Here is a 13,220-nt window from a genome sequence, read left to right as displayed (position 1 = left end):
ATAGATAATTATCATCACGTGATTTATTTAATAACTCTTTTTCTTTTTTATAAAAAATATGTTCTCAAAAATATAGAGGCGTGGTACATTATTAATTGAATGATTAAGTTTATTTATAGAATTTCCATAGATATACTAGTTGATAAAATATTTGTTCTTATTATTCTATTTATATATATTCACAAGACTATTGTTTATAGGTAGTAATTGATCAAGTGATATTATTATTATTATTATACTAATTAGTTCTTGTATTATTTAAATTATATTCTTCGTGAACTAGAAGCACTTTAAGCTTATTTTCATCATAATTATCCTCCGACATATGAATGGTATTTGATTTATTCCACTCATCATTCAATTTACTTAACATTTCCTCTTTGTTATTCCACTGTTCGCACATAACTCTATGTCTATCTAACCATTTATGGAACAAATCTATTTGATTACTTATAGGATCACTATTTGTTTTTTTCGAAACACTATTTGTTGTTGTATGTTTCATATATTTTGTTCCAAATAGTTCATTTTCTTTTCTTTTCAATAACTCATCATATATATCAATATGTTCATTACCATTTAGAGAATCATTAATTAGATCTGTACCACTATATAGATTTTGTGACACATATGTCGGAATATCCATGATATTACTAGTTACTTCCTTTTGTTTTGGTATATTCCAATCAATATTATAACTAACCTGGTTATCACCATGTAAATATCTATCTTGGATTTGTGTAATAAAAGGTTTTTCTCCAAACCTATTATCCACAGTATGGGGTGGGTTGTCCATATAAATGTTTCCACTTATATTTTCACGAGATATATCCATATTATCATTTTGTAACATTTTTAAAATAAAATCCTGTTTTAGTTCGTTCCACTCGTCATCTGTAATTTTATTCGTGGGTATGTCACTAGGTATAGGTGGTATAGTACCACTATTTGGTGTGTCAGCACTATATGTTATATCACTTTTAGTTGGTTTTAGTACTACTTCAATTAATGTTTTATATTTTGGCGATTTATAGGGATATATATCATTAATATCGAGGTCTTCATACTCACTTTCTGATGAAGTTACGTCAGAAGATGATATATCACGAAGATAACTATAATCGTCCGTTTCTTCTCCTTCAACATATATATATGTTTTTCCTTTATATCCATGACTTCTATAAGGGACATATTTATTTGATGATTTCTCTGTAGGTATACTATAATCGTTTTGGGGTATATCAATAACACGAAATAAATTGGTCCGGGTAGATGTAATTTGGGGTTTTTTCTATAAAAAAATGAAGATATATATATGAAGGATTTTGTATGTATATGTATGGTTATATGTATGTGTATATATAATACCTTAAACCATTTTTATATTATATGCATGAAAAAAAAAATATATATATTTTTAATTTTAATTTTTATTTTTTAAATTAAATTTTTTTTTTATATAAATTTTTTTTTTTTTTTTTTTTTTTTTTTTTTATTTGTAATAAAATTTTTTATTATTATTTATATTTTCAATTATATATATATATATATATATATATTTATTTTTGAATTTACACGTATTTTATGAATATATTATAATGAATACACCTATATATATTCATTCTTACAAACATATATATTATATTTACCTTGAATAAAAGCCATCCTATTGTTAAGGCCGTACCTATACCTGTAGGAATCAGAATATTGGGGTTTTCATATATGTTATTGTTGTTAGATGATGTATCTCCTTTTTTTTCCACAGGTTTTATTATTTCGTTGTATATTTCATAAATCTTTTTTTTAAAATATTCTCCAGTTTTTAAACCAATTTCTGTAACTCCCATGGTACCTATTAATCCATAAGAAAGTATATCTTTCATAGTATCTACAGCCGTTTTTATACTGTTTGGATTCAAATTTATTTTCTGTGATATATTTTGTATTTGTGTTCTAGATGAATCAGTATCAAATTCTATTATTTTAACTAGTTCCTTGAATACTGCATTATCATTGTCAGTGCCATATTTACTTATGTCTACCATATCTTTCAAATTACACATACATGAATTACATCGACTTCTTACATATTTCTCCGCAGAATCCTCAGATGGTATATTACTGCCAGATTTGTTGTTGTTCTTAATATTATTGTATTTTTCAGATAATCCTTTCCATTCATTATTTCGAGATAAAATCCAATTTTCATATTGACTAAATAATTTTTTGCATTCTATATTTTTTATTGAGTATATATTGTTAGGTGTGTCTTTTCCATTAACAATATTATTACATTTTTGTTTTAATGTTTGGGATATTGTTATTTTTTCTTTACAGTATTGTTGGGACCATTCTGTCAACCATCTCAAAAATTGATTCGTATTATCTTCGTTAGGTAAACTACACCATGTATTGTCCAATGTTTCATTGGTGCTAGCATTTTTACCTTTTCTATATCCACATAACATAGAGTGCCATACATGTTTTTTATTATTGTCCCACCAATTTTTAGGATCATCAGATATCTGATTATTTCCTTTTTTATTAAGTATTAATCTTAACCTTTCGTTCAAATTATTCAAATTACCCATCATGTCCGTACCTTTAACTATATCTCCATAATCCGCAAAACTATATTTCATTGCTTGTAAAGATTCACTAGTGTATTTGCTATATATATCTCTTAATAATCTTCCTTGACTATAAGCAGCATGGAGAAGTTTCATTTTAAAGCCATTAATGTCCATTTTCCCGTTCGTTATATCTCGTAAGGATATTGTGCATAAATGTCGTCTTCTAGGAGGAAGTAACACACCTTTATTTTCAACAGTATTACTTTTTATAAGTTCATTACTCCATTCAGAAAGTTTGTTATCAAATGTGTTTGTTGAACAATGCCGAACCTGTTCAAATCTCTTACATATTTCATTATTTCTATTATTGTAAGGGCATTTATTCAATGAATAAGGAGAACATTCACATTTCATTTTATATTCTTTAGGATACTCATCAAAAACCTTATCGATATTATCATTATTTACCTTTTGAGCTATACATTCGCATTTTTCTTTACATTTTTCCTTCAAAAATTCATGTGATTCTTTTCCTTGGTTAGAATTCTTGTGGTAATTATTATATTTTAAGCTTTGATTTCTATATTCATTTTTTTTTTGTTGAACCCATGTTTTGTATTTGGCACACGATTTTTGACACGATCCTATTGTTTCATTATTTGCATCTTCACAATTATTAAATTGACAGGCATCATTCACTTTCTGTATCTCTTTCCTTTTGAGAGCACAAAAATCTTCTGTCCATTCAGTAAACCAACGTAAAAATTCCTTTTCAGTATCATTATTAGGCAATTCGCACACAACATCTTCATCATCAAGTGGTTTATTTGGTTTTGCATCATTATATCCACATATCATAGCTTGCCAAATATCGGATTTATGTTTATTCCACAAATCTTCACTTGTTTTTCCATGAGTTCCATCATATTGTAATTTAGTTTTAATATAATCTTCCAGATTTGTTTTTGTACCATTGTAATCATATTTAGTTGTTCCTTTAATTAAATCACCGTAATCCGCATAACTTCGTTTCATTGCTTCAAGTGTATGTTGTTTTATGTCGTCGTCAGTGACTACACTATCATTTGAATATATGCTTACTTTATCATCTCCTTTAAAGTATTCATAAAGTAATTTTGCTTCATTGTATGCTGAAGCCTGCATTCTCATAGAAAATATGTGTTCTGCAACACCAAGGTTTTTTGTACTTGTTATTTCTAATGCTTCTAATGGTTTTAAACATAATTGCTGTGTTCGTGGTGGTACATATATATTATAACCAAGAAGTTTCTTCCACTTAGAACCTTCACCAACTAAGGCATATTTTGTTTCACATATCTTATGGGATCCTATACGTTTTAATGCTTTACATGATTTCCTATATTGAGTACCACATAAAACTTTATATCCATAAGGTGGATATTCAAAGGAATAAGAATTATTATTTGTACTTTTTGTTTTGTCAAATGTAAGATGTGTACAATAACTCGCTTCCTTAATAAATTCTTCTGCACGTACTGGTTTATCTTTACATTTATCATTAATTTTATCTAAGAACTCTTTAATATGCCTTTTATTAATATCAACTGCAGTTCTTGAATTATATAATTCTTTATACATTTCTTGTTGTTTTGTCCATTGATTATACCATGTATTAATCATATTTGTGTATTCTTTGCATGTATCTGCGCAGTTCGTACATTTTCTATCTTTGGTATTTGAATTCATCATACATGCTAAATCATTTGTATTTTTATCACATTCCCCACATTCTTTTTTCAAAATATCTAATTGTTTTTTTTGAGCATTACAATAATTTTCGCTCCATTCTTTTATCCAACGAAAACCTTGAGGGATATAATCATCTGTTGGTGGATCATCGTCGTGACCACATTTATATCTTGAAGATAATAAGTTATCAATTCCACTATCTTTGAGATATTTACGAAGAGGAGCATTTTCTGGAGCAGAACAAGTCATTGCTTCCCAAATTGATTCCCTATTAGCATCCCACCAAGCGGAACGTAATTTGTGAAAATTAGGTTTATCATTAGGATATTTTAATTCCAAATCATTTATTTTTTGTATATTTTCAAAAACAGTTTTTAATTTTTCCTCAATATTTGATCTATTACTACCACCTTTACTACTATTACCATTTGTACCTTTATAGTTATCCCTTCCTCTAATGATATCACCTAAGTCAGCAAAACTATATTTTATAGCATCACATAATTCGTACATTTTTATTTTCGTTCTCGCGTTTGGCGTTTTTTCCATCTTTTCCCATTGTTCTTTTAAATGTTTTCCTTCATATGCTGCAGTAAGCAATACGTTTTTGAACAATACTTCTGACGTTTTATTTGATGTAGTGTCTATCTTTTCCAATGGTTTCGTGCACATATATTTCCTTCTAACAGGCAAACATATATTACCAATGGTCAACCTGTTAGTTCCGTTGTAGCAATCCCATTTTCCCTTTTCATCATCAAAAGGGTTTTCATTTCCATCACAGCTATATGTTTGTCCTGTAGTAGTATGTGTAATTTTGCAACTACCACTATTACCCCAAACCTTTTTTTGTGGTGTATATACATTGTGTTGTTCTGATCCCTGCAATTTACTTTTCACATTATCTAAAGCATTTTTTGCCTCTTTAGACAAATAATATGCTGCTGTGTCAACACAATTCAAAGGATCTTTAGGTGCACGTATGTGATTTGGCTGCGGTACTGAATTTTGTTGCTTTTTTTTTTCTTTTTCTCCATTGGGTACAATTGTTGGTGGTGAAGACGGTGCAGTAGAAGCTGGTGGTTGTGGTTCTTGTTTGCTACTTCCAGGATTTACAGTAGATGATTGACCTCCAGTACTACCACTATCTTTTCCGGGTTGGCTATCAGGTTGTGGACTACCACTACCTCCTGCTGCCAATGGGTCAACCGTGTTATCCGGACCAGAGGGGGTAAACGAAACTGTAGTTGTCACTGTTGCTCCATCTGAAGTTTTAGTAGTGCTAATAACCGGAGTATTACTATCCACAATACTACGTCCAGCAGCACCACCACCACGTGGTTTTGTTGTTGCTGGCTTGGTTGCGGCGGGTTTTGCCGCGGCTGCTGCTGGAGGTCGTGCTGCAGGGGGGTTAGCAGGTGTCGTACACGTACACTGATCTTTATAATCTTTTGGGTACTCCTCAAAAGCATAATCGTTTTTACCACTATTTTCACAAAAAACATTTTGTTCCTTGCAATCATCAAAATTACCTATATCATGTACATATACTTCAGCATTTTCAAATGTGGTATTTCCATTATTTTCATCCTTCAGTTTTTTGAAAAATTCAAGAAGTGTTTTCTCGTTTTCGTCCTTACCACTATCATTTACTTTAGTCATATATTCTTTGTACTTCTTTGATTGTGTTTTCCAATCGTTTCCCCAATTTGTAATAAATGTACTATATTTACCACAAGCTTTTTTGCACTTTTCACATTCTGTACATGTTACAGCACCACCCTTACGACCACTAATACTACTATTTGTACATTCCTTACACTCCTTCATCAACTCCTCATACTTATTTTTTTGTGCTTTGCAAAACCATTCGGCCCACTCGGTCATCCATCTCAATCTCTGGGGGATATAATCATCCATCGGGACACTATCACTATATCCGCAGTTACCATTTGATGAAGGATCGACCGACGTATCATTCAAATTTGATAAATGACATTTCATTGCTTGCCATATTTGTGTACGATTTGCTTCCCACCAATCTTTACGTAATTGTGCATTGTCGGTGTCAGTAGCATATTTATTTTTGTCACTAACTGTTCCTTTAATCTTTATAAATATTTCTTTCAAATTTTTTTCTAGCTTCATCATGTCACTGTTTTTACTCCATAAATCCATTCCTCTTATAATATCTCCGATATCAGCAAAACTGCTACGTACAGCTCTACATATTGTTGCCTGGTGTTTTGCGTCTAATGGGTCTTGTGCGTTTTTTAGTTTATTCTTTTCTTTATACTGTTCTATTATTTTCTTTGCCTCTTGATTCGCAGTAAGCAACACATCCCCCAAAAAAGAATTATTAACAAGTTTTCCATCATCACCTTTATCACCACCTGCAAGTGGACCACTTTCAGTTTTCAAATGTTCCAAATTTGAAGTACATATATGACGTCTTCTTGGTGACATAATAACATCAAGGTGGTTTGGATGCATGTTGTTGTTATCCGTTTTCCATTGAAATCCTACAACAAATCTCGTATGTTCACTATTATCGTTACCTGTACCTTTGCCTTTACATGGTTCACCATCACCAATGTTACGCTTATCATTGGAATGTTTGATATCTATATTACATATGCCACCCTCCAATTTATTTACCTTACTATCACGTTTATATTCACCTTTCTCTGCATTACCTTGCAAATGATCACCACCACGTTCATCCAATTTTTTTTTTGCCTGCTCTTGGAAATGTTGTGCGACGACGTACACACTTGTAGTGGGTTGACTACCACTAGGTTTGGCACACGGATTGGCACGTCCACGTTTCTGTTTTTTCTTTACCGTGTCCGCAATTTTGTTGACTCGACACGTTGTGCAAAATGGTTCGTATTTTTTATATTGATCATCACGTTTTTGGAAAACATCATCTAAATTTATATTGTTGGATCCACCACTCTTACTACCACTAGTTTTGCATTTATCACATTTGGAGTTTATATAATCATTAGATGTTTTGTCTGTATTTACGTATTTTTTATAATCTTCATATTCTGGTTTATCTTTGTTTCCATATATTTCTTTGTATTTCGATTTTTGGCCTAACCATTCCCTTTTATATACATTTATCCAATTATTGTATTTACTACACTGTTTTTTGCAATCTTCACTTCCTCGGCCACATTTCTTATCACTTTCTACGTCGTTTTTGCTATCATTACATTTATTCTGTAATTCATTCATTTGATTTTCTCTTTCTTCGCATATATATTCTCCCCATTCTTCTAGCCATCTTAAAAACTGAGGTTTCTTGTCATCAGTAGGTGTATTTTTTTCACACGTGTTGTTTTTATCACATTTCGACATTGTTTCCCATACATTGTCTTTATTTTGATCCCACCATTCTTTACGTTCTTTTTCTATTTGTTCCTCGATAGGTGGTGTAGTAGCACTAGTATCCTTCATTGCAAATACATTGTATATATTTTGTTCGACGAGAGGTGAATACCCCGCCATCCACATATCTGTACCTTTAACCATATCGCCTATATCGGCGAACGAACGTTTCAGGGCATCGCAATATACGGGTGGTACAGTACCACTAGGAGAAACACCAGATTTAACCTGTTTATCTTTATAATATTTGTGTAGGTAGTGCACTTCCCCTTTCGCTGCATCAATAATTTTTTGTCTCAATTCACTCTTGGCAGCGTTCTTGTTGCCACTTTTAACACTGTCTAGTGGCGAGAACAACCACCCTATACATATACTGTTACGTCTTGGAGGGGCATAGACTTTACCACGATCGGTCACATTTTTCACGTACAGACTACTCCACGAACCTAAATCATATTTTTTTTCATTACATGCATGGAATTCAAATTTATCACTACAAGGATTCTTTTCTTCTGGTATTTGTGGCAATGTACCGCATTTGCATTTTTTTTGTAATTCTCCATACTCCTTATCACCTAACAAATCCTTTATATATGTGCCATCACAACTATGATATGTACAAGGATATAATAAATAGAAATTATGTGGCGAGTATTTATCCTGGTTGTGTGTTTGCTCTAAATGTTTTTTGAAATTATCTGTCCACTCTTTGCGTTTAAGTGTTAGAAAATCTTTGTACTGTGTACATTTTGTGCTACAAACTGTACTAGGTGTTGTGTTACTACCACTACACCCATTACTACCATTACAGGCTGCCTCAACTTGTACAACCAATTCTTTTCTTTTGTCGTAAAAATCGTCCGACCACTCTTTTGCCCACCATTCGAACTGGTCATCATCATTAATGAGTCGAGGACATTCATTACCACTTGCATCTGGTTTTGCCGCTTTGATCCCACATTTGACAGCATCCCAAAAATGTTTTTCGTATTCTTTCCACCATTTTTGCCGTTCTTCAATAGTAGCATCAGTACCACTTTTACCACCATTTTTTATAATTTCACCTATTTTATCTTCTAACTTTTTAATATTCTGATGTCTCCATAAACTGTCACCTAAAACCATATGTTTAAAATCATTAAAACTTCTATATGTTAATCTACATGCTTTATCGTTATTAGTACCTTTATTGCCAAATTTATCCCATAGCAGTTTCGTTTCTTTTTTTATTGCAGATATTAATTTTTTTTCCAAATCTTCTTTTGTATCTTTTAATAAAACTTTCCCAGCGTTATCTACCATGTTTGCTATACATACGCTTTGTCCTCTTGGAGGGACACATACCTGTTCTTTAATTTCTGACTTACTATTATCACTTTTACACGACCATTTTTTATTTTCTTCATTTTTATGGTTTAATCCATCAAATTCCTTACCTCTACAATCAGTAGCATCTTTAATTTTTTTACATGTTTTTTCATCAACAGGTTTGTTTTCGTTTACTTTTTCACATGATTCACACACCGATTGTTTCTTTTTAGTCTTATTTTCTAACATTTCGTCAAAAATTGTCGAATTACTACCACTGTTGGTGTTTCTTTTCGAACATTTTTGTTGCGCTTCGCTTTCGTCTTTTCCTTTTTCTGTCAAATTATATTCACATTGTGCTTCCAAATATGTATCAAGATCAATGTTTCTCATCATATTATCTTTATAATCTTTATATAATTCAAAATAGTTTTTTTGTTTTTCCCATTGTTCATTAATTTTCTTTCTTAAATTATCATAACACTTACAATCATCTCTACATATATTGCAGTTATTCTTATTATTTTTTGTGTTATTTTTCATACTTATAAATTTGTTCGTACATGATGATTTCAATATTTCAATATTTTCTTCTAGCAAGCGTTGCATATCGTTTAACCATTCATTAAATACATCATAAAATTTGTAAACCGTATCTAATTCATTTAAATTTGGTTTTTCGTATTTATCATCTCCTTTTCTCAAACACATAGATTTATTAGTGTAACCTAGAGAACTAGTAGCGTGATCACATTGCCAATCATTGTCAAATCCTTTATCTTCACATTTTATTGGTTTCGGGCATTTTTTAACACAGTCCTCTGATTTATATATCGCGTCATTTATTTTTTCCTGTATTTGTGAACTAGGGGTAGTATTTTCATGAATTCCGAAATCATTAAGAAAATGTAAGTTATCTAAATATAAATCCAAATAATAATCATTACCTCCATGACTAAATAATTCAAAACTTTCTTTATTATTTGTTTTAAAAAATTCTTTTTGTGAATTCCATTCTTTTTGTTTATTATGTGCCCATTTATTATAACAATGACAATGATTTCGACATTCTTCATTAGGACAATTACTTATATTTCCACCGTTATTGTTAATACACGATTCTACCTTGGTAATAAACTGTTTGTGTTCTTTTAAAAAGTCTTTGATCCATTCATTAAATAAATCAAAAAATTCTTTGTCATAATCTATATCATTTTTTTTCATACATACTGGTTGATGGTTTATATTTGTTTTGGTACAATCCCATTCGTTCCATTTTCCAACAAATATTTCGTCACATTCATGTTTTGGTTTTTCTTCTTTAACATCTCCAACAGATATTCCTGGTACCGTTCCTCCAGAAATGTTTTGTGAACCTGTTGTATTTTTTGGAACAATAGTTGTTCCTGTATAAACTGGACGATTTGGATGGTGGCCTGGACGACCATCCGGAAGAAATTTTTCTCCTATAGCATCTTCAAGATGTTTTTGTTCAGCGCATGTTCTACAATATCTATGTTTTTCATGAAACGTATTTTGTTCTCTTTCAAAGTTTATTGGCTCTACATTTTGATCACAGTCAGTTTCTTTAAACGTGTCATGTAAAAAATTATTTGCCTGAGGATAATCCTTTTCGATTTTTGTAAAAAATTCAGTAACATTTTTACTATTATTGAACATAATTGCTCTTTTATTCGTTCTCGTTTTTTTGATTTCATTTTGTGCTTTCTTTATTTCTTCTTGGTATTTGTTTTTTTGTTTTTCATATTCGCTTTTCTGATTTCGTATCCATTCTGTATATTTTTCACACATTGTTTTACATTTTGAACATGTAGTATCTGACGATATATGACCAGATTCAGGGTAACTATTTAAACAATCTCCAGCTCTGTTATAATTACACCCTGTGCACATTGATTTGATATTCTTATCCTCATTTTCACTTTTGATATGAATATATGGTATATCATATGAGTTTTTTTCCTCACAAAAATAACCGCTCCATTCGGCAAACCATCTCAAAAATTGAGGCATATAATCGATATTGGGGGCAACATCTGCGCCGCAACTATTAGGTGTGTTCATTCCCGCACCACATCTTAACGCTTTCCATATATATTCTCTATTAGTGTTCCACCATGTTTCACGCAAATAATGATAGCTTGTATCACGCGGGTTATTTTTGTCATTTTTATATATACTTTGTTTCTCACTCGGCAATTTATTATATATTCGTTTGAATATCTCTTTTAAATTGTTTTCCATGCTTTTCGTATATCCATTTTCCCATATACTTCGTCCACGAACAATATCTCCAAGATCGGCAAAACTGTACTTCAAGGCATTACAAAGGTTGTCACCACCACTTCGCTGATGTCGTGATGCGAAAAAGCTTTTTAAATTTCTGCCTTCAGTTATTGCAGCGTAAACTAATTCTGTTAATAGTTTTTCATTACTGTCAATAGTATCAATTTTGTTATATGTTATGCCATTATTATCAACATGTAAATATCCTAAACACAACGCTTGTGTTCGTGGAGCCAAACAAGCTTTATTTTTCCATTCATGTATAAGTCTTTCTTGGATACCTCTATTTTCGCTGCACATCCATACTTTAGGAGATCTATAATTTGTTGTACATAGATCTGCTGTTTTTTTTCTAAGGAATAAATCCACAAACCTAATATTACAAATATTTTTTGCGTTTCCATCCAATGTTATAACTTTCTCACCATTACTACCCACTGTTCCATCTAAATCCTCATCATTCATGGAACATAAACTCAGTTCGTTCAGGACAGTTTCCACTTTGTTATCACGATCATTGTTATTATACAAACGTTTGTAATTGTTATTACCAGTGTTGTTTTCACAACCGCAATGATAACCTTTATGCAAAAAAAAATTAGCATAACTCGGGTCAAAATATGGTAATAAATCCACATTATAATCTCCACATATATGTTTTGGACATTTTGATTTGTTTATTATTTTTCTCAATGCGGAATTTATTTCAGCCTGTGCAACGGATTCCTCATACATTTTACTATTTGATTTATCTTCTGTTTTCATAATATTTTCTTTGCATTTTTTACGATATGTCTCATAACAGGATCTACTGCTTTTTAGAAAATCCGTATAACCTTTACAATAAAAATCACATGTTGTTTCAATATTTTTACCATCAACAACCAATTTTACTATTTTTGATTTGTTATTAACACATCTATGTATTATATTATTTAGAATGTTTTGTTGTTGTTTCAAAAATTCCTCGAACCATTCTTCCAAAAATCGTAGACACTGAAACTGTGTTTCTGAGGTATTATGTAGTGTGCATTTATTTCCACTTTCATCTATTAAACCATCCAAATCTTTTTGTACAATTTCTTTAATTTTATTATCTAATAATTGACTATATTTTGTTTCATCTTCTTCTTTTATATATTTACGTATTTTTTCCAACCTACATTGTAATTCTTTGGAATAACCATGTGACACAATATCTTTTCCAAGAAATAAATCTTTATAATCAGAAATATTTCTTTTCATTATTTTACATATATATGCATCAGGTTTTCCACTATTCTTTAATTTTTGAATTTCAGTTTTTGCTTTATTTGCAAGCGAACCCACCACACTTCCAAGAAAAAGAGGTTTTACGGCATCAACTGAAAGTCCTTTATCAATATATTCTTCTGTTGCACTGATATTTGTTTTTATTCCATCGATAAATAAATTGCTTCGTCTTGAAGGTAAACATGAACCAATGTCTGTAGTGTTAAACAAACATACGCTCTCTTTATCCGTTTTAGAATTTTTTGTTTCTTTTTCTATTATATCAATTTGGCTGCAATCGTTTTTCATTAAATCTGTGGTTTTAGAGGATTGATTTAATATACGTTCTACATCTCTTTCCCAAGGATAATAATAATCGTATTGATGGTGTTCGATAACAGCATCAAAAATCTCTTTTTGTACTTCTTTCCATCTACAGAATTTTTTACTTTCTTCAACTGGAACACCTCCATTATCTCTTAATATTTGTAAGAAGTTTGTCTTCTCCCATGGTTTATTTTTTTTAATATCATTTTCTAAATAAGTAATATAATCCCAATAATACCAATCCTTTGCCTCCTTACCATTAATATGTTCTAATATATCTTTATACTTTTCCAGAATTTCATCTCTTCTAGAAATATTGTTCCCCAT

The 13,220-nt window shown here is 30.9% G+C and overlaps 1 protein-coding gene across 1 annotated transcript; it reads right to left on the bottom strand.

Annotated features, from left to right (window-relative positions):
• Positions 1 to 238: 238 nt before the first annotated feature.
• PADL01_0710900 (erythrocyte membrane protein 1, PfEMP1, putative) lies at positions 239 to 13,220 on the bottom strand (the record flags this gene model as incomplete). The annotated part of the gene is made up of 2 exons (XM_028681143.1): positions 239 to 1,291; positions 1,650 to 13,220. The coding sequence occupies 2 exons, from the start codon at positions 13,218 to 13,220 to the stop codon at positions 239 to 241; spliced, it is 12,624 nt and encodes a 4,207-aa protein (XP_028537550.1).

The sequence above is a fragment of the Plasmodium sp. gorilla clade G2 genome (genome assembly GCF_900097015.1).
Source record: "Plasmodium sp. gorilla clade G2 genome assembly, chromosome: 7".
NCBI lineage: Eukaryota > Apicomplexa > Aconoidasida > Haemosporida > Plasmodiidae > Plasmodium > Plasmodium adleri (nom. inval.).
Note: the sequence above shows the minus strand (reverse complement) of the source record. Positions and strands in the feature narration are given on the sequence as shown.